Genomic DNA, 22,675 nt, shown 5'->3' on the forward strand with positions numbered 1-22,675 from the left:
GCAACAGGAAACCACTGACATCAGGTAGTCCTTAAACACTTTTCCTGTTCTTTAAATGAATGACACTCCTATAGTCAGTCCAAGCTCAAGAACCCTGGAGAACAACCGAATCAGCGCACACTGGGCAGTGGCAGCGCAGGCTTTCCTGCCTTGCCTCACCTAAGTGCCTCGCTGTTCCTCTGAAGGTCACCTTTAGACATTTATAGTTAGTTTGGGGCATGTTGGCTCAGGAAAACTTACCCAGATTAAATCTACTTTAGCTAGATTTACTTTGGAAGTACGCTAATTAAGACAGTTGTAAATCTGCATCGTCAGTTAACAAAAGCTTACTGCAAATTTGCTGCTTTACGTAATTTATGTCAAGTTTAACTTTTGCTGGCAAGACTCAGGAGCAGACAAACTTACAGCCTGAGTATGTCACTGCCATTCACAGGGATGGACTGTGATGCCAGTTGGTATGGGTAAGGTAACTGCTGTTTGCACCTTCCCTAAGAAAACAGAAATTCCAAACAGTTTTCATGTTTGTAGTTTCCCTTCTTGACTTTTTTGACCTGAGCTTGAACTGACAGCTGCAGAATACAATGATTTTGTGCACTACCTTCAATTTTTATTTGACTGGCACTTAATAATAAATTACAGCATACCTCAGTGTCGCAATAGCAGACTGAAAACTTGTCCTCTGGTATGTTGTCGTGCTCTCTGACAAGCCTGATGCCTGCCAAAGTTAAATGGTTATGAAGAAATCTCTGAAAAGGGGTAAAGAAGTCATAATTCATTCAAGTTGCGCACTACTCAAAGCCCTCAGAAGCATCACCAATGTATGACTCCTTTTTCTCTTTGAAATCTTCTGCATGGAAGATTTGCTAAATTTTCAGCCGTAAATGATAGTGGAATTGGCATAGGGGAAGACCTTTGGCAACATACATGTATTCAGCAGCTGGCTGTGGAAGCTCTGTCTTGTTCTGTGCCTAATTAATGCTCCATGCCTGATCATACCTGAGGTTTCACACAGATGTGCTGCAGTTTAATGGGTTGTAAACTAACTTTTTTCTTTCAAATGCTTAGGTGCTTTGTTTACAAAAATTTAAGAATGGAGTTTAAAATTTTATATAAATAATAGGTTAGTATTGACTACTGAAACTAAGGTTTTTGTAAGTTCAGTAGAACTGATTGCAACACTTAGCAATTCTGAATGTTCTTAATAATAAATTTGGTTGGGCTAAACACTGTGTAAAAAGCCTTTTTAGTCATACTTTAATATAAAAATCTTACTACCTTTTTCATTGTATGTTTACTGACAACAGCCGCCCTTCCTTATGACTTAAGTTATCACTTTAAGAATGTTATTAATAAATGTTACTTGGGAAAAAATCGATGAGCAACTGCTTTGTTCTGACTCTTTCTTATTGTGCACACTCACTCATGGCAAAACAGGTAACAGTAATACCAAATAAATTAATAATTGATTCTACATGTCCATAAATAAGTAGTTGCCGTTTTTATCTGTTCTGCCTGATGTCTGAGGGTTATGATTTTGTTAGTAACTACCTCTGTGGTGGGTTTGGGTGGATTGCCTTTTTTTAAAAAGTTGGGTTTTGGTATGTGGGGAGAATTGGTGTCTGAGTTGAGCCCCATCAAGTTCATTGGTCTATAACCCAGCAGATGCTTGTTGTGCAGCTGCTGGCCAAGGGGCACTGTGAAAGCATACCTGGCAAACAGGGAGTTAAAAATTGAACACATGCAAACTTCTCAACAGTAACAAGCTTACTTGCATTCAGCTGAGGAAATTGTGCTGCAGAAGAGTAGTTCAACTGAGTGTCCTAAGCCTTAGACACAAAGGGAATTAAAAACGAAGCTTCCATGTGGAATCGCAGGGGAAAACAGTAAGAAATCCCTGAACCTGAGTACACCTGCTATGTGATCCCCGAGGTGTCCCTAGAACCCTGTGATAGCATGTTTGTCTTCAACATGCTTGTAAGTTATTTCCAGCCTCTTCTGCTTGTACACAGCAAGTTCCAGTACCACTGAGTCACAATAATTGTGTACTTAGTTGGGAGAAAACTCTCCAATATGCTGTTTGAATTTACCTGTTTTAAAAGGTAGTGAAGTTAGGGAGAAGAGGCACAGCTGCACTGGGCAGACTTGTTTCTCACTGTCTGTTCCCCATGCATTCTGATGTTAAGGCTGGTACATTTTTGCAAATCTGAGGCTGCAAAATTGCAAGCAGCAGAGCGGCATTTTCCTCTAAGGAAGAGGGTTACCTTTGTTAGCTAACAAGTGCTTACAAATCTTTACAGTGCAATTCTATTTAGACATAAGGAAGAACTTCTGGATGTTTTCAAACACTGGAGCTGGCTGCCTGGAAAGGTTGTGGAGTCTCCATCCTTGGAGATACTCAAAGTAGAACTGGACACAAGCCTGTCAGCCTGCTCTGAACACTGGGATTGGAAAAGGTAATCTACAAGAGGAAACTTTCGACTCCACTGCTCTAATTACTAAGGCTTTTTTGTGATCTTTTTCCAGCCTGAATAATCTGCAGTATTTTTTTATTCATAGGAAACCTCAAATTTTTAGCACAACATGGATTTGATTTTCTTTTTTTTTTCCTCACTTGGAATAGTAATTTGCTACTTCTAAACTGTTAGATTTAAGCATATTTAAAAGTTGGGTTTGGATGTGCAAAGCTTTCAGAAGCTGAAGCACTGTTTTATTTTCCAGTGGCCAATATGTCACGCTTTACTGTGGGTATGATTTTTCTTTCTAAGTTTTGAGGGAAGCAGGTGGAGATCAGCTCAGAGGGTTATCCCCTTTGCCAGAAGTGAGTGATCAAAGTTCAAGGATTTGTGCTCTTGAGAGAGGCTGATGATGGAGGCTCAGGTATCTCTGGAATCCCTCTTATTTGTAAAGAATGTGCAAGATCCTGTTTCCCTGAACACAGAAGGCATCAAATAGCTGAGAACAGTTTTTTGCTTGCAGCTCAAAGACCTTTTAACCAAGGAAGTGTTTAGATCAAAGAGCTCTCCTTCAGGTTCTTAGGACTGTGCTTACAAGTACTTTATTGTCTGCTTTTCTGCTCTTCCTCCTCACTAGTGCACATACCTCCCATCTTTCCTTCTCTTCTCCATTTGCAGACAATACCAGCATATTTTGAAGCATCTTTGCACGTTACTTTGGCTTGGACAATAATATGTGCTTCTGTTCCAGTATGCAGACCAGCGAATATGAGGAAGTTCAATCTTTTGGGGTCTCTTAAAAGAAATGCCACAGTCATACCCATTGGTATCACTCATTTCAAACAGGAACTTACCTTCTGTGCATCCTTAGCTGGGGCTGCATGAATGTTGGTACAATAGCCTGGCTTAGATTTGAAAAACAAAAGTAAAGGAAGATTTTACTGTTTTACCAGGAACCGAAATGCATTCCTGCTGGCTCTCCCCATCTTCTCCAGGAAGTACAAGAGATGTGATAGGCTGTGTTTAAAAGCTCAACAATAGCTCAACTACTTTAATTTCAAGCTGTATTGTGAAGCTGTTATTTTTTTAAAGCCAGGCTCGCTGAAATCTGATAAAATCTTGCAAAGGGTTCCCATTTTGGTGTAAATGTCCCTATACTGTTCCTGGCAGCTGCTGGTTTTACACATGTAAATTCGGAGACACACCCTTGGCAGTTTTATGCAAGACTTTGGCCTGCGTTGGGTAAATTCTCAAGAACTGTTTTCTGAGCAGTAAGGAAGGTATCATATTCCCAAATACAGGATATGCTTACATTTTACCTTAGATGATGGGTTGGGCAGCATATTTTTTTTTGTACACTTCCAGAGCACGTCAATGGAAAAGCCATACTTTCATAACTGCTGTGTGCACTTAATTAGCTTATTAGCTTGAATATCCCTTCCTATTAATATAGAGCATGTTTAACGCGGATTTCAAAACTGGGAAACCCACAGTTTCATTTGGATGTGACAAGCCACACCGCAAAGCCAAACCTGAGTTACTGGTTTTGCGCTCTGAGGTAGGTGCTTTAGGTCATCAGGCCCTTCACGCTGCCATCAGAAAGCCACTCTGCTTTGGTAGGAACCTGCCAGTCCCAGAAAAATGGAGAAGCACTGAAAAACTTAGAAGCCTTACTGTCCAGTTTCAGCTTGGATATGGTTAATTTCCTTCCTAGCAGCTGGCACAGCGCTGTGGTTTGGATTCAGGGTGAGGATAACACACTGGTGGTTTAGTTGTTGCCAAGCAGTCAAGGACTTACCGGCTCCTCATGCCGGTCTGCCAAGGAGAGGGTGTGGGGCACCAGAGAACCTGGGAGGGGACATGGCCAGGACAGCTGACCCAGACTGGCCAAAGGGATATTCTGTACCATATGTCATCTTGCCCAGTATGTAACTGGGGGGACAGTGTCCGGGAAGTGGTGCAGCTCAGGAACTAGCCGAGCATCAGCTCTAGGTGGTGAGCAACTGTGCTGTGCATCACGCATGTCTTTTTATCATTATTATTCTCCTTTTTCAGTCCTATTCTTAAATCGACCCACGAGTTTTACTTTTTTCAACTCCCACTGTGGGGTGGGAGCGAGTGAAGGATGGGCTGTGTGGTGGTTTGAACTGCAGGGGGGTTAAACCACAACTTGTAGCTTTCCCAGCATCTCCATTGCAAAGTAAATGGCTGACTCTGTAAGCGAAACAGTGCTGGAGCCCTCAGTGAACAGGTTACATGCACAGAAAGCACTCCTGTGACAGGTCTCATGGTTAGAAGGGAGCTGAACTCACTGTGGCAGTCAGGTGATACCAAATCTGTTCCCTTGTCTCTAAAGGCATGCTACCTCCCTGCTCCCCTTTTATAATTAATTACTTTGTACAGTCAGATCAGCTTTGCTCATTTTAATATGTGAGCGGTTCTGTTAATTTAAATACATGCATTGACTGTGAGATTGGAGTCTAATTTAGTTACAGGGGATAATTTGCTATTAAGTATGTAAAATTAAAATTCGTACATTATTTTTTCTCCCAATATATCCCAAATTTGCCCTAGATTTTATGACCTATTTCATGAATATACAGCTAAGATATTTGTTTCCTTTGAGGGAATACATACCTTCTTGGACGTCAGAACTCACACATTGCTCAGACTTAATTTTTGGTTTTGAAGAACCTTGGTATAGTGCAAAAAGATAACTAAACCTCTGGGACCTCTTCAGAAAATGTGTAACTGTTATGTACCAAAGACGTAACCAAAAATTTTAAACAGTTTAAAAACAGTGAAGTTACACTTTTTTTATTATTATTTTCCCTGGCTTCAGTGGATGTAAGCATACTGCTTTTAGGTTATATTGTGTTATATAATCAACTATATAGTGGTTAACAGCAATAAGCTGTTTCCACTTCATCGCATTTTGAAACAGCATCTTGTGAATTGCTGAAAAGTCAGGGGTTTGTGATGATATTTAGTGTATTATCAGAGAGGGACTGGGCAAAATATTTTCACAGAAACAGCAATGTCAGGACTAGAAAAATGCTTCACAAATAATGGAGGGGACTTGCACATCCCATAAACTTGTGCCATCATATGTTTTTCTTCCCCCTTACCTGTTTTTTTAATGTGAAAAATTTAAGTATCTTCATTGTTCAGGAGTAGCGGTTAGAATGGAAACTGGTGAGTTGCCTCTCTGGCTACAGCTAGACAGCAGGAGAGCAGATTTGCCTAGATACATGTATCAGAAGTGCACAAATATGTGGCAAACAAAAAAAGGGGGGGGATTGGGAGAATTCACCCTTGCTAAAAGAAAAGTGACTCACTAATGCCTCTTTTCTGCCAAAGGTGACTTTAGTAAGGGACAAAAATGGTTTCTACACAGAATCTGTTTGACCTCTAGTAGGATATTAACTAGATTGCCTTATCAGTTGGTGTTTGCATCTGCATCTGATTCAACTATATGGACTCCAGCACGTATTTTGAACAACTTTAAAACAACAGCTGCAGAAGAACAGCATTTTTCTCAAAACTTATTAGGAGTCAAAACAAAAAAAGTCAAAACCAGATTACTTTTATTTAGTGGCAACTCATTTAGTTTCTGCTGAAGAGGAATGCTGTATTTTAGGTTTTTTCTTTCTGTGCATGAGCAGGTATTTCACCTACATGAGGGTGAGAGAGCAATCAGCCAGCCTCATCCTGGCTACTGGGTATTGCAATATTGACATAAGGGCTTCCTTAGAGAGGGTTGGTATAATCCTTCCACGCTTATTGCAGTGAGGTCAAGTTACAGCTGGTTTAATACAATGTAAAACCTATTGAGGTTGACATCACAAAATTTACTAGTTCTGACAATGATTACATAACAAATAATTACTCAACATAAAATGCCAGTGACAGACTGATAGTTTGCTTTGAGATGTAAAAATGAGATACAGGAACCACATAGCAAAAGGAGTTTTGTTTAAACCAGTTATATTCCATTTGAGATAAGAAAAGCTTGCTTCAGGTTAAAGGTCCTTAAATGCAATAAGGTATAAAATACTGCTTCATTATTTCCTTCTAATTCACAGCTGACAGTTGTTGATTGGCAAAAAGATATCAGAGGAATTTTGAGTTGACTATTATGGGGTTGGAAGGTAACACTTAGGATGACAAGTCGGAAATATTTATCTTACTGCTTAGTCCTCTAAGGTTCAGGCACAGTGATGAAAACAAGATTTAACATCTGAATGTACAAAAATCCACTCTTTGGATGACTAACTCTGCTAGCTTTGGGTCAGATTACATCATGTTCTGTATAGCTGATCAATGTAATAAAAGGATATAAGGTGACTTCCTTTTGCCATGTGCCATCAGGTCATAGGATGTATTTCACTGTGATACTATGTCCTGCCCCCCGCCCCCCTTCACAACACTCTGAAGCCTGACACTCCCCCAGAGTGAGGCAGAGAGGATGTTGATGACTCATTTTCCCTTCGTTTTCTTCACAGGCTGTTCCATGAAACAATGTGCTGTCTCTCCATCTAAGCTTATCACAAACAGTTTAACTCTCAAATAATTTGATGTCAATCTCTTGACAGCTTTGCAGGATCAACAGGAAAAAATGCATGGAAAATTCCTCACCTCAAGCACGTTCTCCTAAAACAACAGTATGTAACAGAGAAGTCTCATGCCTAGGCTGGCCACCAGCTACTTTTTCCTAATTCCCTTGCTCCTTCTAGCTCTTGGACTTAAAAATGTTAAGAGAGGCCAACATTATAGCCATGAGAATCAAGTCAGTATAGCCCAAATACTGCTGTGAGATGAGATGGAGGACCTAGTCATGGAAGAACTTGCCCATTAACTTCACATCGGATGTGAGAGGGTTTAGATTAATTAGGGAAAAAGGAAGGGAGGAAGCAGAAATGTGGTAGTTTGTCAGAAATGCTTTGCAGTGTTAGCTGAAGAATTCAGAAATCCCCTATTTTCTCTGCTTTCCTTTGGAAAGTTCTTGAACTATCTCCAGAAAATCTTACTGGGTTTCCACTGCTCCGTCTGTTCCGGCTCCATAAGCCAAGAATGAATACTGGTACATGGGCATCTGGGTGGGAACAAGTAGCTGCAGATCAGCAGGCTTGGATTTTTCCTGCAGTAAGAGAGAGAATTTAGCCTGTTAGTCGTGATATCTCATACTCAGAACTAATTTAGTTTTCGCTACTTTTCCCTGTTCTACGAAAATGGATTATATATTTTTTTAGGGTGCCAGAAGTGTGATTTTCTTACCTATGTGAGATAGCACAAAGTCTTCTGAACTAAACCCAAGCCTGAGGAGGTCCCCTGCAGCTGAGGAAATGCTCACAGCAACACCCTAATGTGGAGCTGAGTATACGTAGTTGCATGGGTCTTCTCAAATTTGCACCTATTTGACTACCAGGTTCTACTACTGGAGTTGCCCTGCTAAAAGGCTGCTAACAGTAGGACCTTTTCTTTCCTGGTATCTACAGTTCACTCTAGCAGCTGCCAATTCTGCTGCGGTTTTTTAAGTGCTTAGTCTGATTTTTGGTCATCCTTCTCTCAATACTAGAGTGGGCCTACTAAATCTGGCAGATTCTTAACAGACTGTTTCTGTCATGCTGAGGCTCGCCAGTTTTCAGCTGTGAGTACATGCAGAGCTCGTTACACCGTGATGCAGGAACCCCCAGTTCAGGTGTGGACACACTCCTATGTCTGTCAGCTTAGCCTGACACTAGTGGGGTTAATGCTGGCTTTTTGCAGTAAGGGGAGATGGGTGGTACCTGGTTCAACACAATGTCACAACAGCACAGATAATAAGGCCTGACAATTAAAGTTTTAGAATTAATTTAACATACTAATTGAGTTTATACAAAATTAGTGCTCTTGAATGGCTATGATTATTTTACAGATAGCACACCAGATTTACTCAAAAGCCAGATTTAACTCCATTGTGAACCAGGTTTTCTCTGCAAAGGAAACGTTGAGCTATCTAACCCCAATGTCTTCAATAAAAATTAGCAGCACACCAGGAATATTAGATACACGTTTCTGAGATTTTTCTCTAGGAAATTCTGAATTTTCTTGTTTTAGGAACACCAAAAATTTAAGCCAAATTCAATTAGTCATCTTTTCTTCCCTTAGAAACACGGTTTATTCCAGCAGAGTCTGTTGCAAAAGATAAATACCGGAGCGCACGGAGGGAATTCCTGCGCGAGGCTCATTATTAGCAACGCTAATTCTCAAGTTTCGCTGACAAAAGAAGTCAAGATTCCTTTCCTGGGCCGTTCCTAATCTAAACTGGGAACGGAGCTGATTGAAGTGGAAGAAACGCATCCTCCTTTTTCCCCTCCAAAATGAACTTTCCTCCAGTTTCCCTCAGAGGGAGTTACAGAACGTGCTGGAGGGTAACGGCAGCGCTGCCGTGCCTACGCCTGGCTGCCGGCGAAGCACCAACCAGCCGCTGCTGCCGAGCGCGTAGTCTGAGTGAGGCGTAACCTTCCCGGGGCACGGCCGCCTGTGCTTTACCAACGCGCGGAGCGCCGAGACCCGGCTTGGGTTTGAGGTGGGGTTTTGAGGAGCGGGAAGCAGAGACCCAAACGCAGCCCACCCCCCCCCCCCCCCCCCCCATCTCGGCCCTCACCACACCTGCGCCGCGGAGCCCCGCGCTAAGGCTGGTGGCTTTAGAGAGTCGGGGTGTCAGGAGCGGGACTTCCCCCTCAACCCCCGCTCAGGCGGATTTTTATACGGAAAGCCCCGTTTGTAACGTCTTTTCGGCCTCTGCCTCACCGGGAGCCGGCGCCTGCTCTCTGGCAGCCACTTACACCTTTAGAGGGTATTTCGGGACATTGTTCGAGGCTCCCCTTTCCCCCGGCTCGTTTGGGGAGGGGGGACCCGCCCTGAAGGGGCCGCGGCGGGCGGGCAGAAGCGGGAAGCTCCGCGCCGCCCCGGCGTCCCCCTCCTCCCGGGGGCGGTGCGCGCTGACGCGACAACGCCGCGGCTCTCCGCCGGCCGAGTCGCACAATTATGAGAAAGAGCCGCCGGGCCGAGGCCGCCACCAGCACTGGGTCCCGGTGCGGAGTCGAGCCAGCGCCGTCCTCCTCGCCCCGTTCTCCCTCTAGCCCCGGGAGCGTTGTCCTCGCCCGGCTTTTCCCCACCCAGCCCTCCACTGCTGCCGAGCTCAGCCCCGATAGATGGAGACAGGCCCCGCCACCGCCGACGCCGAACCACGAGCAGGAGCTGCCCGGCGCGAGGAGAGCCAGAGTCGGCACCGAGACCCAGCCCGGCCCTGAGGAGAATGGTGAGGGCGGCGGCGGGGTGCTGCTGCGGCGGGGCCGGGCTCGCCGCCGCGGCTCGAGGGGGGAGGGACGGGGGCGCCGGCCGCCGGATCAGACCTGTCCCGGCCGGCTGCTTCGGGTCCCGACTGCAGCGGCCGCTCTGATCCGCCCTAGCCCCTCTCGCGCCCAGGCTCGCCTCCCGCCGCGGTGGGGCTTCCTCTGCCCGCCCGGTCGGGGGGGGACCCTGGTGGCGGGGAGGAGGACGAGGGACCCCGCCGGGCTGTCAGCTCCGGGCCGGAAGGGGAGGCGCAGGCTCGGGCGCCTCAGAGTCGTCCGCGTGCGCTGCCCGGGCCCCCGGCGACCGGTGGGGCGACCCTTCCCCACCCCCCTCAGCGCCCGCTCGCCCACGACCCTGCCGGCCCGCGACCCTGACGGCCCGGCGGGCCCTGCCCTGCCCTCCCGGAGCTCCGCGGCGCTGGCTGACCCGAGCCGCCAGGGCGAGGCTCCCGCCGCCGCCCGGCGTTTCCAGAGCCTGCTCGCGTGGTGCCCGCGGGGCCGGCCAACGCCGCCCTGCCGCCGCCGGCCCCTTCGCGCCTCCCCGCGCCTCAGAGCCGCGCGCTGCGGAGCCGGTCCTGCGGCTGAGGGGACTCCACCGCTTAGAAACGTGGTCTTGGGTTTAGCGCTCTCTGAGCGCTGCCGTGCTCCTTTACGGCTTTGTCTAGTGCTGGCGTTTCTGCGGTGGACTGTGTAGTGCTCTGGGATGCAGTTGTCCTTCCCTCCTGATCGTTCTGCCTGTTTCATTTTTACAATTCCGACACGATGTCACGTACAAGGGAGTGTATAAACCCTTACAAAGAGGTGTTTGAGCTTCTACAACGAAAATACATATTTAATTCCAGCTCTTTCTTCTCCTGGCTGCCAGTCGGTTCCTCATCCCTATGCTTGTTCCATAATTCTTATTTACAGGATTTAGTGAGCTGTCAAGTCAAGTGTTTTCCAATGATTTTGAAAATCTCAGTGGCGTGGAGCCTACATCTGTGGATTTCTACAGTCTTCTTGAACATCTAGTCAGATGCTTTGTTTCATTTTAAATAAAGGTGGTTTATTTCACAGTACACTGTTCAAAGCCACAGCGATTCATGCCCATGAGCATGAATCCATTTCTGACTTTATCTCTGAGCTGTGTAGAAATGTGGGCTGTCTTTTTCTAGAATCTGCACATCTACTGCTCTTCTAGGAAGAAGATGAAAGTGCAACCTTCTGTTCTGACTTGGAAAGGGTACTTGTCACCTTCCACTTGTGTGGTACTTGCTCCACTCAACTGAAGCGGGTTGGTTTATTTGTTTTGCTTTTTTGTTTTTTTTTTTCAAGTTTTGCTGGTGCTGACATGACCGAGATGACCGTGGCTCAGCCGTTTTTCTGGGAATGTAATATGTTAGCAGTGTTTTGTACTTACCATGTGTTTATCAAGTATTTTGAAACCACTGCTTGACAGGTGTTGTCCCTGAGTTGAATATAGGACATTTAATGCAAGTTCATTCTGCTAAAAATTTCCCTGCGATTTGGAAGTATTTCTGGACAGTGTCCAACAGTAGATCAGAAGTTATTCTAAAGTATGAGTCGTTCAGTGTGGCAATTCCGGGAGTTGAGCCTTTTTTCTTTTTTTTTTTTCTGTTTTTTTTTAAATGTGTCTGTGTGGGTGAGGTAAGTGTCTGCTAGATCATCCTTCATACCTTCTGGTATAAGACCATTCTTCACTTTGCTATTTCAAGTGGGGAAAAAAAACCCTTTGTAAACGTGGAACTGTTTAGGCTGGTTTTGGACTGTTTGTACCTTACTTTCCTGATGTTTTACTTTGATATTTCTTTTGCTTGCTTGAGCACAGGAGTGAAAGGGTAGCTTTCACTTGTCGTGCAAAGGCACCTTGAAACATCACCTTGCATTTAACAGGTATCTCACTTATCTGTAAAGATACTCTATCAGATTGTCTATCTTGCTGCATGCATTGTCTTGGAGAGAGGCGCTCTGTTGTGCGTTAACTTTCACTCCTTGCCCCTTGAGGCTCTGCGTAACTCTATAGCCTTGCTGCCTTTTTTTGTCTTATCCCGACAGCCCTGCTTTCTCTGCTCTGCTGGTGATAGCCCGCAGCATCCAGAGTCCTCTCTTTTTCTCATAGTTATCATTGCCACTTGCTGTGCTTCCCGTTCCTGGAAGCAGAGCACCAACACCCAACCTTTTCCTGCTTCTCATTCGTGTCCCTTCATAAGGTGCGTTTCTATTAACAGTGTTCGCTCCTTGTGGACAGTCATGACAGATGATGCTTAAATAATTGATGCTGACACAGTAGGGGCTGGCAATATTGGTCTGGCAATTTTGCACCAGTAATGTTGCGAATCTCTAAAAGGACTTGTCAAAAAGTGTGTGTGAAGTGAGGGAGGTTTACAGTTTGTGTGCTTGACAGGATTTTGCACAGTAAGCTTCACTTTCTTTTTCCAGAAAGACCCTGATGAGCCTAATTAGGAGTTTAATACGTAGCTGTACTAGCAGTGACACCTCTAGTGAACTTCTGATGCTGTCAGCATATCGTTTCAAACAAGCCCAAATTTGAAGTTCCAATATTTAAGCACTGGAGTCTGAATTTTGAAATTGTGACTTAGGCTTTGAAAAATCAAGGCAATTAAATGATACTTCTCATACCGACATACTTAATCTGAAAAAAAATTAACATATTTATTTCTATCAGAATTCCTCTTTTCTTTTCACTGGGTTTGTTTTGGCCACAAATTTGCATGCCATGTTAATTTGTTGAAATGAATAACTGTCTGGCTGGTTTATCCTACTTTTTAAAAGGCAATAAGTGTGTTTTCCAGAATTTAAGTTTTGTAGTTGAGGTCATGTTTCCTGTTTCTAATGTGAATAATTCTGTTGGTGCATTTTAGCATCTCTGGTTAAAATTCCAGCAGCTGGCTTTTCGGCAAGTAAATTAGTGAATAATCTCACTCTGTGTGTGTATTTGGGTAAGATAATTACATGGTTACTAAAGATAATGTCACTTCTTACCTCTGATACTGACAAGTAGTGATGGCCTCTGAGAAATTAATCTGTATGCTTCATTATTTGTACAAAAAATAGTTGTAAAATGTGAAGTTTATTGCATGCTTTGTTTAGGTTCCCTGACCTAAAACCGTCTTTCTCCTCTATTGTATTCTCTGCAGTCATCTTATTGTCCTTTATTTAATTTAATCCCATCTCTTTTGCCACGTAGTGAAAATACAGAAGCAGTATAGAAGTAGTGGTGACGTTATTATATTGCAATACAACCTATACTGAAAGTTATCTACCTAATCCTTGGTTTCTATTATTGTTATTATTTTAAACTCAGTTTTCCTTCTACTCAAATTGTAGATATATTTGTATTTCAAGTACTAAAAAGCTAATCTAACAAAACCCCCGGAAAAAGTAACCCCCTGAAACCTTTGTATTGGCAAGCTTTGCTTCCTGATCTGGCTCAGTGAAGGATTAGCTGGGCATCAGCGCTGCTGTGGGAGACAGGAGGTAGGATGTGCAGGAGGCAACTTGTCTCTTTGGTAGCAGCCGGTCATTAAACCAGCATCGCCTGGCATGCTGAACCCTGGCGTGTAACTGGGTGCGACCACAGACCCAAGCGGCAGCGTTTCCGAGACCTGCCTCCTTCCCAGCTTTTGCACTGACAGAGGGAATGCTATTTTTTGAGGAGTGGTGAGATTTTTTTTTTTCCCCAGCCTTCTTTACACCTATATTTTGCTTAGCACATAAAGTGGATGTGAGCTGTTTTAAAGCAGGGGCGTGAGCCATTTTCTTTAACTACTAGGTTTGCTGGAACCGCAATACAGCCTGAGTTTGTTTTTCTCTCTAGCTGCTATAATTCCTGTGTGGAAACAGGGACAGTGCGGGTTGTCTCATCGCTGTCAGATGAGCAGAGGAAACTTCTTTATCCCTCTGTTCTTACCAAGAAGGAAAGGCCAGCGAAACTCTTGTGGGAAAAGAAAAATGAAAACCAGTAGAAACTGGGATAAATAACATTATCCTTAACTGTATTGGGTTTTTTCTGTCCCAAGAATTGGGCAGAAATTGTTCTAATCATATGGAAAATACAGGAAGAAAAATAACTGTGTTGCTGTTTGTGGTGCTGATAGTTCTGAAATGCTGTGTTATGAAAGGACTAGAATATTTAACTGGGGAAAATGGTTTTACAACATGTGGTATGAGGATGTTATAGAAATAGTCTGTGAGATAAATGTAGTGGTTGATTGCCAGGGAGAGTTTAAAGTATAGTGACAAAGTGGTATTACATTGGAGTGGATTGAACATGGTTTTTAAGTTACGCATTCTTTTCCCCCTTAACTGAAGTAAAGTTCAGCTGTTATGAGGTGTAGGCTTGGATCAAACCTTTATTCTGGGATTTTTTAAAATTTAAAAGTCGCATCAGAGTTACAGATTATTTAATACTTAGGTTAAGAGCAATATATTTTTTTTTCTAAATAGTCTTTCCAACTCAATTTAACTTGAGATGTTTCATGTAATTTTTATTGTCAGATTTTCTGAAATGTTTGGGCTCAATGTGTATGGCAGACTTGCAGGTGCTGAGTCAGTGTATCCCAACCCACCTTTATTTCATTTGATTTCAACTGAAGGAGCATGGCGTGTGATATGTGTGCTAGCATTTCTGTGGATTTTCTACAGCTGCAATATTGGAATTTTACAGTCAGTTTCAGTAATAAAGCTGGTACTCTGTTGTGTATAGTTTGACAACCTATGTTTTCAGACAGTGATCCAACTTCAGAAACAGCTATTGTAAACCCTCTGCAAAGTTTTATTGCTGCTTCATCTTCAACCTTCAACTGTTTACATGCGGATGCAGTCCAACATTAAGTGCTTATTTTGTTTAAATACACATAATGGCTTTTGCGAAGAGTATGCAACTAGCCAATAAAGTGTTTCAAAGAGTATAGGTAGATGTGTGCATGTAGTTTGTCTGCACCTGAAAATATTGCCCATGTGAATCTTAGCAGTGTCTAGACTTACTGCTAGTAATTGCAATACCAACAATTTGAGGAGGACTCTTTCTGAGTTGGAGAGCTTCAGAGCTGTTTCAAGGTTTGTGGCAGCCTGGTCAGGCTTTCTGTTTCTTAGTCTTGGATCCCAAAGCCAGGTGTGGATGGTGCCCAATGCTACTGGATTATGCCTTTAATTTCTTACTATTAATGAAGTTAGTTAAAAAACCCAAAACCCATACCAACCAAACAAAAAAGCTGCAGGTTCTGATAATTGGCATATTTCTGTTATTTATATTGTTTCAGTTTCTGGTTTGCTGAATTTGGGTTTTGTTTGTTTGTTTGTTTGGGTTTTTTTTACTGAAAACCTTTCAGGGGATTATTGTTGTGTATTTTTGCTGTCATACAGTAACACATTCCTGCTTGAGAATACTGTCATAGTTACAGCTCTAAACTAGTTTGATCTAGGTATTCAGTCTTTCACCATAATATAACTCTGTAATCTTCAAAGCCTGTCGGTGTTTGTTACAGCTCAGTCAGTCTTAACACAATGGTTATTGCAATTGAATACAGTCTTTGTTGCATGCATTGTTCCCACTTACCTCTACTTATTTTCTTAAGCTTATCTACTTGATTCTTGTCACCTTTGCTAAGGGAGGAACAGAAATGAGGTTGGGTGGAATCTGGCAAGGTGTCCCTGGCTGACAGTTCTTATCCTAATACCTGCCAAGATTTTCTCCTCCTGTTCCTAATACTGCAAAGTGATTATCAGTTTTTATGAAATGCAGACTTGACAAACTTGACTTGTAAAATTAAAGTTTAATAAGCAAATAAATGTACATTTTTGCCTTGTGCAAATTCTAGTTTCTCTTTTAGGGATGCTGTATTTCACAACCACTTATTACCCAAAAATTCCTGGACTCAGGGCACTTCTAGAACTATTATTACTTAGCAGTTCGGGTCTTCCCACTATTGCTTACTTCTTTGACAGTATAGCTCCCAGGTCTGACCCAGAGCTCTTAAAGTGTGGGTAAAGTGTGTTGCAGGGCAATAATCTCAGATACGAGGCAGTGCTGATGTTGAAGCCCGCAGCATCTTTACTAGCCACTCCCAAATCTACCAAAACTCTTCTAAAAGGTGTGGTTGTAATCCAGTCTAAACTCATCTAAACCCTGGCTGTCACCCTTCCGCCCATCCCTTTGTGCTTCCTTCTGTGCTCAGTCACTGTTTTGGGGATCTGAATTGAATAGATGTCTAATCACCTCCTGTTTTTCTTTCCTTTGAGGTTTAATTCTTTTGCCGGCCGTTTCCCTGAATCGGCTCTCCACGTGACTGTGTAAATGCTGGTGCCAGTATGAGATAGGGTGGGATCATATGCAGAGATGTAGGATAATGGGATTGTGGCACCCTAAGCTTGATGATCAGTGATGACGCTAGTTTGGAAGCATGCTGTGAGGTGCTTGAGAGTTGACTTGTGCCATCATATTAGCAACTGCTCTGGTACACTGTCATCCACTCTGCATGAGTGTTTTCTAAGTCTTAGAGCCCTGTGTGCAGCATGGGTGTTGCTGTGCTATCATAAGTCAGGTTCTGTGCCTCTTCAAAGTATAAACTAGATTGCAGACCTTGTCTAATTGTTCTGCAAGCATGTAGTAGATATGCTTGAATACTTTTGTGTCTGAATTCTTCTTTACAGAGGATGGTTCCTTGATCTTCTTTTCTGAATGTGTGCTAGCAGATGTAAGGTAACTGTATTTTACCAGATATGCTGTGGCTGTAGTCTGTGAATGGAGCTGCATTGGATGAGTTTGACCCCTCCCATCAGGTTATTTCTGTTGGCAGATGATCCGCTGCCCATAATTTGTCTTGCATAACAAAATACTGCCAGATTATTTTTTTTTCTCTACGTTCTTAACATGCTTCTTATTTGCTTTTAAGTAGTATTTCCATCCCTGTTTAACTTTCCCAAGAAGGTGAACCTGTTCCTTTGGGGTAGGAGAGAGTGAGGCTGCATTCTAGTAATCTATCTGATAGAGCTCAGCACAGCAACCATGTGACCAGGTTCAGTGACGGTCATGCTGATGTACAACATAGTTAAAATTGTGTGTGTATTTGCTTTATGTAGTAAGCTCAATGCTGTATACTACTTTGTGGCTAGAACCAGTCTGAAAAAGTTCAGCTTCCTTTCAAAGCCTGTCTCTGTGGCTGCCACGGTCATGCAAGTATTTAGTCGGGTATAACTCGGTCACCTGAATAGGTTAAATTATGCATGTGCTTAAGTGACACATGATTGGAGCCTAAAAATACCAGTTGTGTAATTACAGAACTGTTAATCAACTCTCTGTTCAATTATAACAATCAGTTAATCTACAAGAGTAGGTGCAGTTAATGATGTTTTAAATGTCAAAGTCTTACCAGTTTCTCCGGTGTTCCCTGGCTGCAGTTCTGTCTGAACTGTAGTTTGCAGAGTTCTGTTAAACAGCAAATTTGATAAATTTGGAACTGATGGCATGAGAACAGTACATGGCTGAGGGTGATCTTCTGGTAAAAAAGTTTGAGTGTGATTGATCTCAAAGGAATTCCTGTTTATGGTAGTAATCTTGCCCTAGTGAGAGAGTAATGAGTCATCGATACCATAGCTGACATCCTGGACAACTTTCTAGGAACTTAGTCTGGCATTGCAAGGCCTCTGGATGTGGAACTAGTTGGAAGAGGCTCGGTCCTCCTGATTTCACAAGCTATAGTTTGCCGACTCCTTAATTACTCTGCTGAAAGTGTTTATAGGGTTATATGGCAGACCAGCCCGTGCAGCAGCCCTGCGAGCACTTACCTTGGCCTGTGTGAGGGGCACTGAGCAAAGCTGTGGAGGTTGAGACGGACATAAAACTCTCAAACTGGCATTTACTGGCTTTGCAGCCAGAGGCATTGAAAAGCAGAAATATCCCCTTAACTAACCTTTGTCCTTTTGCTTTGTGCCAACTTCAGATTTATGCCCTTGCCTTGTTAAGCAATTGGTCTGTCTCTTTCTTGGTTTCTCTATAAAAACCGTATGCAGAAAAATCCTTTTTTAGTTTTTAGCTGTGGGAAGAAAGCAGTTTGTATGCGTGCAGTTTTCTATGTAAATCCTACCTCTGTGTGTGTAACTAGGGGACTTTTCACTGTTAAATTCGCTGTAATTGTTTTAAAGGCATTAGTGAAACAATGTGGTCTTTTTGTATTGTTTATATAGGGGAAAGAGGACAGAAAACACTCATCGTGGTTGTCCTGGTTTAAGCTGCCAGCTAGTGTTACAGGTAAACGTTCTGTAGCAATGAAGGCTGCTAACAAATGAGTCATTGTTTGAATGCATCAGTCTTTGTGCTTAGTGTTCTGTAGCCCACGAGAGAAGTGCTTGTTACTAGTATAATCATAGACTTTGCTGGACAGCACAGTGCAGTAAACTTTGGGTTGCGCTTTCTTCCGGGCATAGAAGGCGTAAAAGACTGAAGCTTTTCTCCCTCCAGAAGCAAACTGTTTCCAGGTTGTAGAAAAATGTTTTCTGGTCATATGCATGTAAACAATCTGAGGAATACAGGTAGACGTTGCAGAGGGGGGAGGATTATTCATGAAAACTAATTAGGCAGTTGAGTCCCTAGGCTTACTCGCGGGGGGGGGGGGGGGGGGGGGGGGGGGGGCGGATTCAGAGCAGTTCTTTTCTGTCTTCAGGGAGGATGCAGGAAAATTAGTACTGCTGAGATAAGGTTAGTCTTTTTGACTGTCCTCTGGGGTGTCATTACTGGATTTTTCAGGGTTTTCTGAGAGATATAAAGATCCTGAATGTAGGACACAGAAAATAGTTTGTAATTAACGTTTTAGGAGTTAGTTGGGTTTTAATTATACTGCGAATGAGAGAAAAACATGTTCAGTGCCAGATGAGAATGAATACTGTTCTCAGACCCAGGGTATCGGCTCGCCCAAAATGTTACCTTAGGCAATATGTTCTTGCTTCATTGGCTGCTCTCCGAGAAATAAAGAAATACTGTCTTAGCTTCCTTTCCTTCCTGAACATCAGGATACAGGTGCTTAAAAAGAATGCATTTTTGTGTGACAGATCTGTAGTCTTTTCCTGGATGCTTAGAGTAACTGTGCTTTGGGGGATTATTTTTGTGTACCTTGACAGTATGCTTAGATCAGCTCAGCTGTTTTGCTAACCCAGTATCTTGCTGCTGCTGAAGGGGGTGTCCTACTTCACTTGTTCCCACTCTGTTCATGGCCGTGAGGTCCTTTCCTGTGCCTTAGTTTTCTGCCCAGGTTGCATCAGAATCTGTTCATTTTGGCAACAAAGATACCAGCTCTTTTTTCCTAGAAATAATGTTGCATTGGTTTAGGGAGTTCAGTCAACTCAAGGAGTGACTAGTACACAGCTCCTGGTGGGAGGGAAGCAGCAGGAGAACTGGTGGGAGGGCAGAGGAGTAACTTGCTAAGCTTGTCTTCTCTGACTGCACCCTCACTGTATAATTTGATGAATTGCATCTCTTAAAGCACGTATTTCCCCTGTGTATCTTGGCTTTGCTGTTGCCAGGACCTCCACCTCCTTAGTGTTGTCTTTTTTTCTCTAGAATGATAGTCTTTGCTCCTTTCCGCCAGTAGGCCACCAAGGAGCCCCAGGTAGAAGTCCAGTACACCTTTGGCAGGCTTTTGTGCAGCGTACCACTCAGCATTGGTGAGTTTTACTGGAAGTGAATATGCTGAAGGAATGATAATAAAAAATAAAGTATCTACAAGCTGCAGTTGGTGCTGTGATCTCTCAATGTTGTTTAATTAGTGTTGCACCTGCCTTGCAAAACCAAAAAGTTACTTAGTCATATGTTTGATTTCTGAGTGATTATTTAGGCATATGGTACTTAACATAGATGTGTTGCAGGTAGTTTAGTTCTGTGGGTAACCTGCAATTTTGCATGAACATTTAGTGAGAGAGCTGAAAACCTGTGGTTTTTTCAATCAGCGTAAGTGGAGGACACCTATATTACTGTTTAATAAACACAAGTTAAGAGATAAGATTGAGACAGTAAAATATATGTCCTAGTGAACTACCTGCATTGTTTCATTATATTTTCAGTTAGTGAACAGTCATTTGGAATGGATCTCTATTTTAAGTTTCACTTTTTTTCTTCTTGAGTTGATTTTCCTTTTATCAAATATATTTAGATTTCCTTGCTAGAGCAAAAAGCAAGTTTTTTTCCCCACAGGTTATTCTGCTTTTTAGTTGCTACTATCCAACTTGATCAGAGTATTTCAAGTCCATACAAATGTTTGATAAGAGTTTTCTGCTTTTGATTTGGGATCTGAATGCTCAGCATGGGGACTCAAGCTTGCCGAGGCCACCCTGTAAGACTAGGATAAGAGAAACACCAAAAGACATTCTTCTGTTTCTCTCTACATTAGAACTAGCCAGACCTTGGTTTAAATTGGTAGCTGGACATTAGGATCTCTGTGCTTGTATCTTAATTAGCACTGCTGTGTGCATGTGAAGGATGGTGTGGTAGAATGTTTTGTAGTGCTTTTGGTAAATGGTGCATTAAAATGTATTTTTTAGCAGGTATTGACTTGGAGATAAAATGAATAACTTTAAGCTCTTTAAAATTACGTGCACTGTGTAGGTTTTACAGCTCTGGTTCTAATAATTCATGAAGAGGGATGCAATTTCAGCAGTCAGAGTGAGGTTGTGATGGAGAGCTCAATTTTTATGTTAAACTAGTCTTCAGAGATCAACAAAATAAGACACAGCAGCTCAAACACCTGTTTATTGCCCTGAAAAAAGGAGGGTGGAAATTTTTTAAGTGCCTAAATAAGCATTGTATATTACTTCAAACAGTAATTAGCTGCTTTCACATTTGTCTAAATAAACCCAGCTAAGTTTCATCTTTGCACTTTTCTAGAGTAAACAGAAACTATTTAAATAGTTTTAGTGGGGAACTTTTATCTTCTGATAAGGTACATGGATGTCTCTAGAATGCTGTCAGGCCACTTGTGTCCTGAGATGAGGGCTGTAGTCAACATACGCTGTTGAGCAATTGCGGACCTAGCTAGCTCTGTCAGGAGACCTTTGTCTTGACAGGCAATGAAAGTGTAATTGAATCCAGTAGCTCTTTGTTAGTGGGCTGAATTTAAAAATGCTGAAGTCTACAATAATACAGGAGGTGAACTATGCTATAGTGAATTCTTGTTCAGTCTTGTTCTCGCAGCTCATCCTACTTTCTCCATCCTATTCTAATCTCCCAAGAATTCTGGTCGCTCTGGAGATTTGGTCAGCACGTTCACTTCCTCCACTACAGCCAGCAAAGATTGGCGTGTTGACATGCGCGTACGTGTGGCGTACGTGTGGCAGTGTGGTATAGCCCCAGCCAGCAGCTGAACACCACGCAGCGGCTCACTTGCTGTTGATGACCACCTAAATCCCAACCACAGCGCTGCACTAGCTACTAGAAAGAAAATTAACTCTACCCTATTCGAAACCAGGACTGTGGGCTGGGGCAACGTGAGGAGTAAGGGCTAAGACAACTTATGCCATCACACCTCCATGATCCTGTCTGAGAGTTACGCACCTATTCCCTTTACCAAGGAAGTGAAGGCAGGCCAGGGGTTGTATGACTGACTTCTGTCTCCCTCCAACATTAGGTCCGATGCTGATATTTTAATATTAGCCTGGAGCCAGCCTTATTTTCTGCTCTGAGATGACTTGTGTAACTTACACAATGTGACTATTATTATTATTATTATTATTATTATTATTATTATTAAACAGTACTGGCTGTTAAAATGAACAAAATTAAAAAACTCTTTCAGGTGGTTCTTTCATAGTGTGTTTATTGAAGGGCTTGTTTCCTAGTGTTAGTAGCTTTGATTAGAAAAATAAATTGTCTTTCCTTGATACTGTCTCTAAAGATAAGTTACTTGAAATTTCATTGTCTTCAGTAGTGGCCTGGTGCTGTCACCTATTTCACATGCCCACTAGTGTGTTCTCTTGTTCTTCCCTCTCACCTATGCTGTTTAGAAAAATGTTATTAATCTAACAATTTAAATGTGAGGTTGAGGCTTTCCGGTTTTTTGTTGGGTTGGTTTGGGTTTTTTTGTTTTTAAGATATTCAATGGGTCATCTGAGGCAAGCTATGTTAAAAATCCCTTACTGATAACAAGTTTCCATTGCTCTAGTGAGTTAATAATAGCCTCCTTAAGTCAGCAGGCACCAAAATCTTTGCTGTGATGATAGAGAACTACCTTTCTTTGTATGACATGAAAAATAAGTCAGATCTGTAAATGGAACAGGCAAGAAAGTGGTAGAGCAAGACCAACAGCATCCACCCTTTCAGCTTGCTTTTGTAGTTGTAGTGTGCTTCAGCACATAATGCATTAATCAGATGTTCATGCACTTCATGAACCAGAAAGGCAAGATCTACTTCAAATCTGCAGCTCAACTAAAGCTGAAATAGATGCTTTGCACCAGGTGAAGTCAACTTGCAACCTGGGTGCTGTCTATGGATAGCAGGTGCCAGAGCTGAGCTTTTTTCATCTGGGAGCAAATTGGAAGCCAGTAGAGGGTAGGACTTGGCTGGTGCTGGAGCCTTTTTTTCCCCTGATATATTTCCAGAGGTGGCTACCACTAATTCGTCTCTCACATCTGTGATTGGTGTTCCCTATGTGATGGGGAAGGGACTGTAAGTTGCTTGGGAAGGACGGCCAACAGATACAGGCTATGTGAGTTGTTTATCCTTTGAAAGCATTCCCCAACGCTCATGCCTTCCAAAAATAAACCCAGAGTTGATAGGGTGTATGAACAGACAATCTTGTGTGGCACATGCACAGTAAGCCCAGCACTTGCCAGAAATGTTGGATATGAACCAAACCAATTCTTTCATGTGGAGTAAAT

General features: G+C 42.8%; 1 protein-coding gene across 1 annotated transcript in view; it reads left to right on the forward strand.

The window, feature by feature from the left end:
- Positions 1-10,555: 10,555 nt before the first annotated feature.
- Positions 10,556-22,675, forward strand: part of TRPM7 (transient receptor potential cation channel subfamily M member 7) — a gene marked incomplete at its 5' end in the record, with an annotated part of 55,398 nt that continues 43,278 nt past the window's right edge. The window contains one exon of the mRNA XM_084267934.1: positions 10,556-10,657. Coding sequence (XP_084124060.1) covers positions 10,556-10,657 — 102 coding nt within the window. The remainder of the gene's footprint in view (positions 10,658-22,675) is intronic.

This window comes from Gallinula chloropus (genome assembly GCF_964237585.1).
Source record: "Gallinula chloropus genome assembly, chromosome: 9".
Taxonomy (NCBI): domain Eukaryota; kingdom Metazoa; phylum Chordata; class Aves; order Gruiformes; family Rallidae; genus Gallinula; species Gallinula chloropus.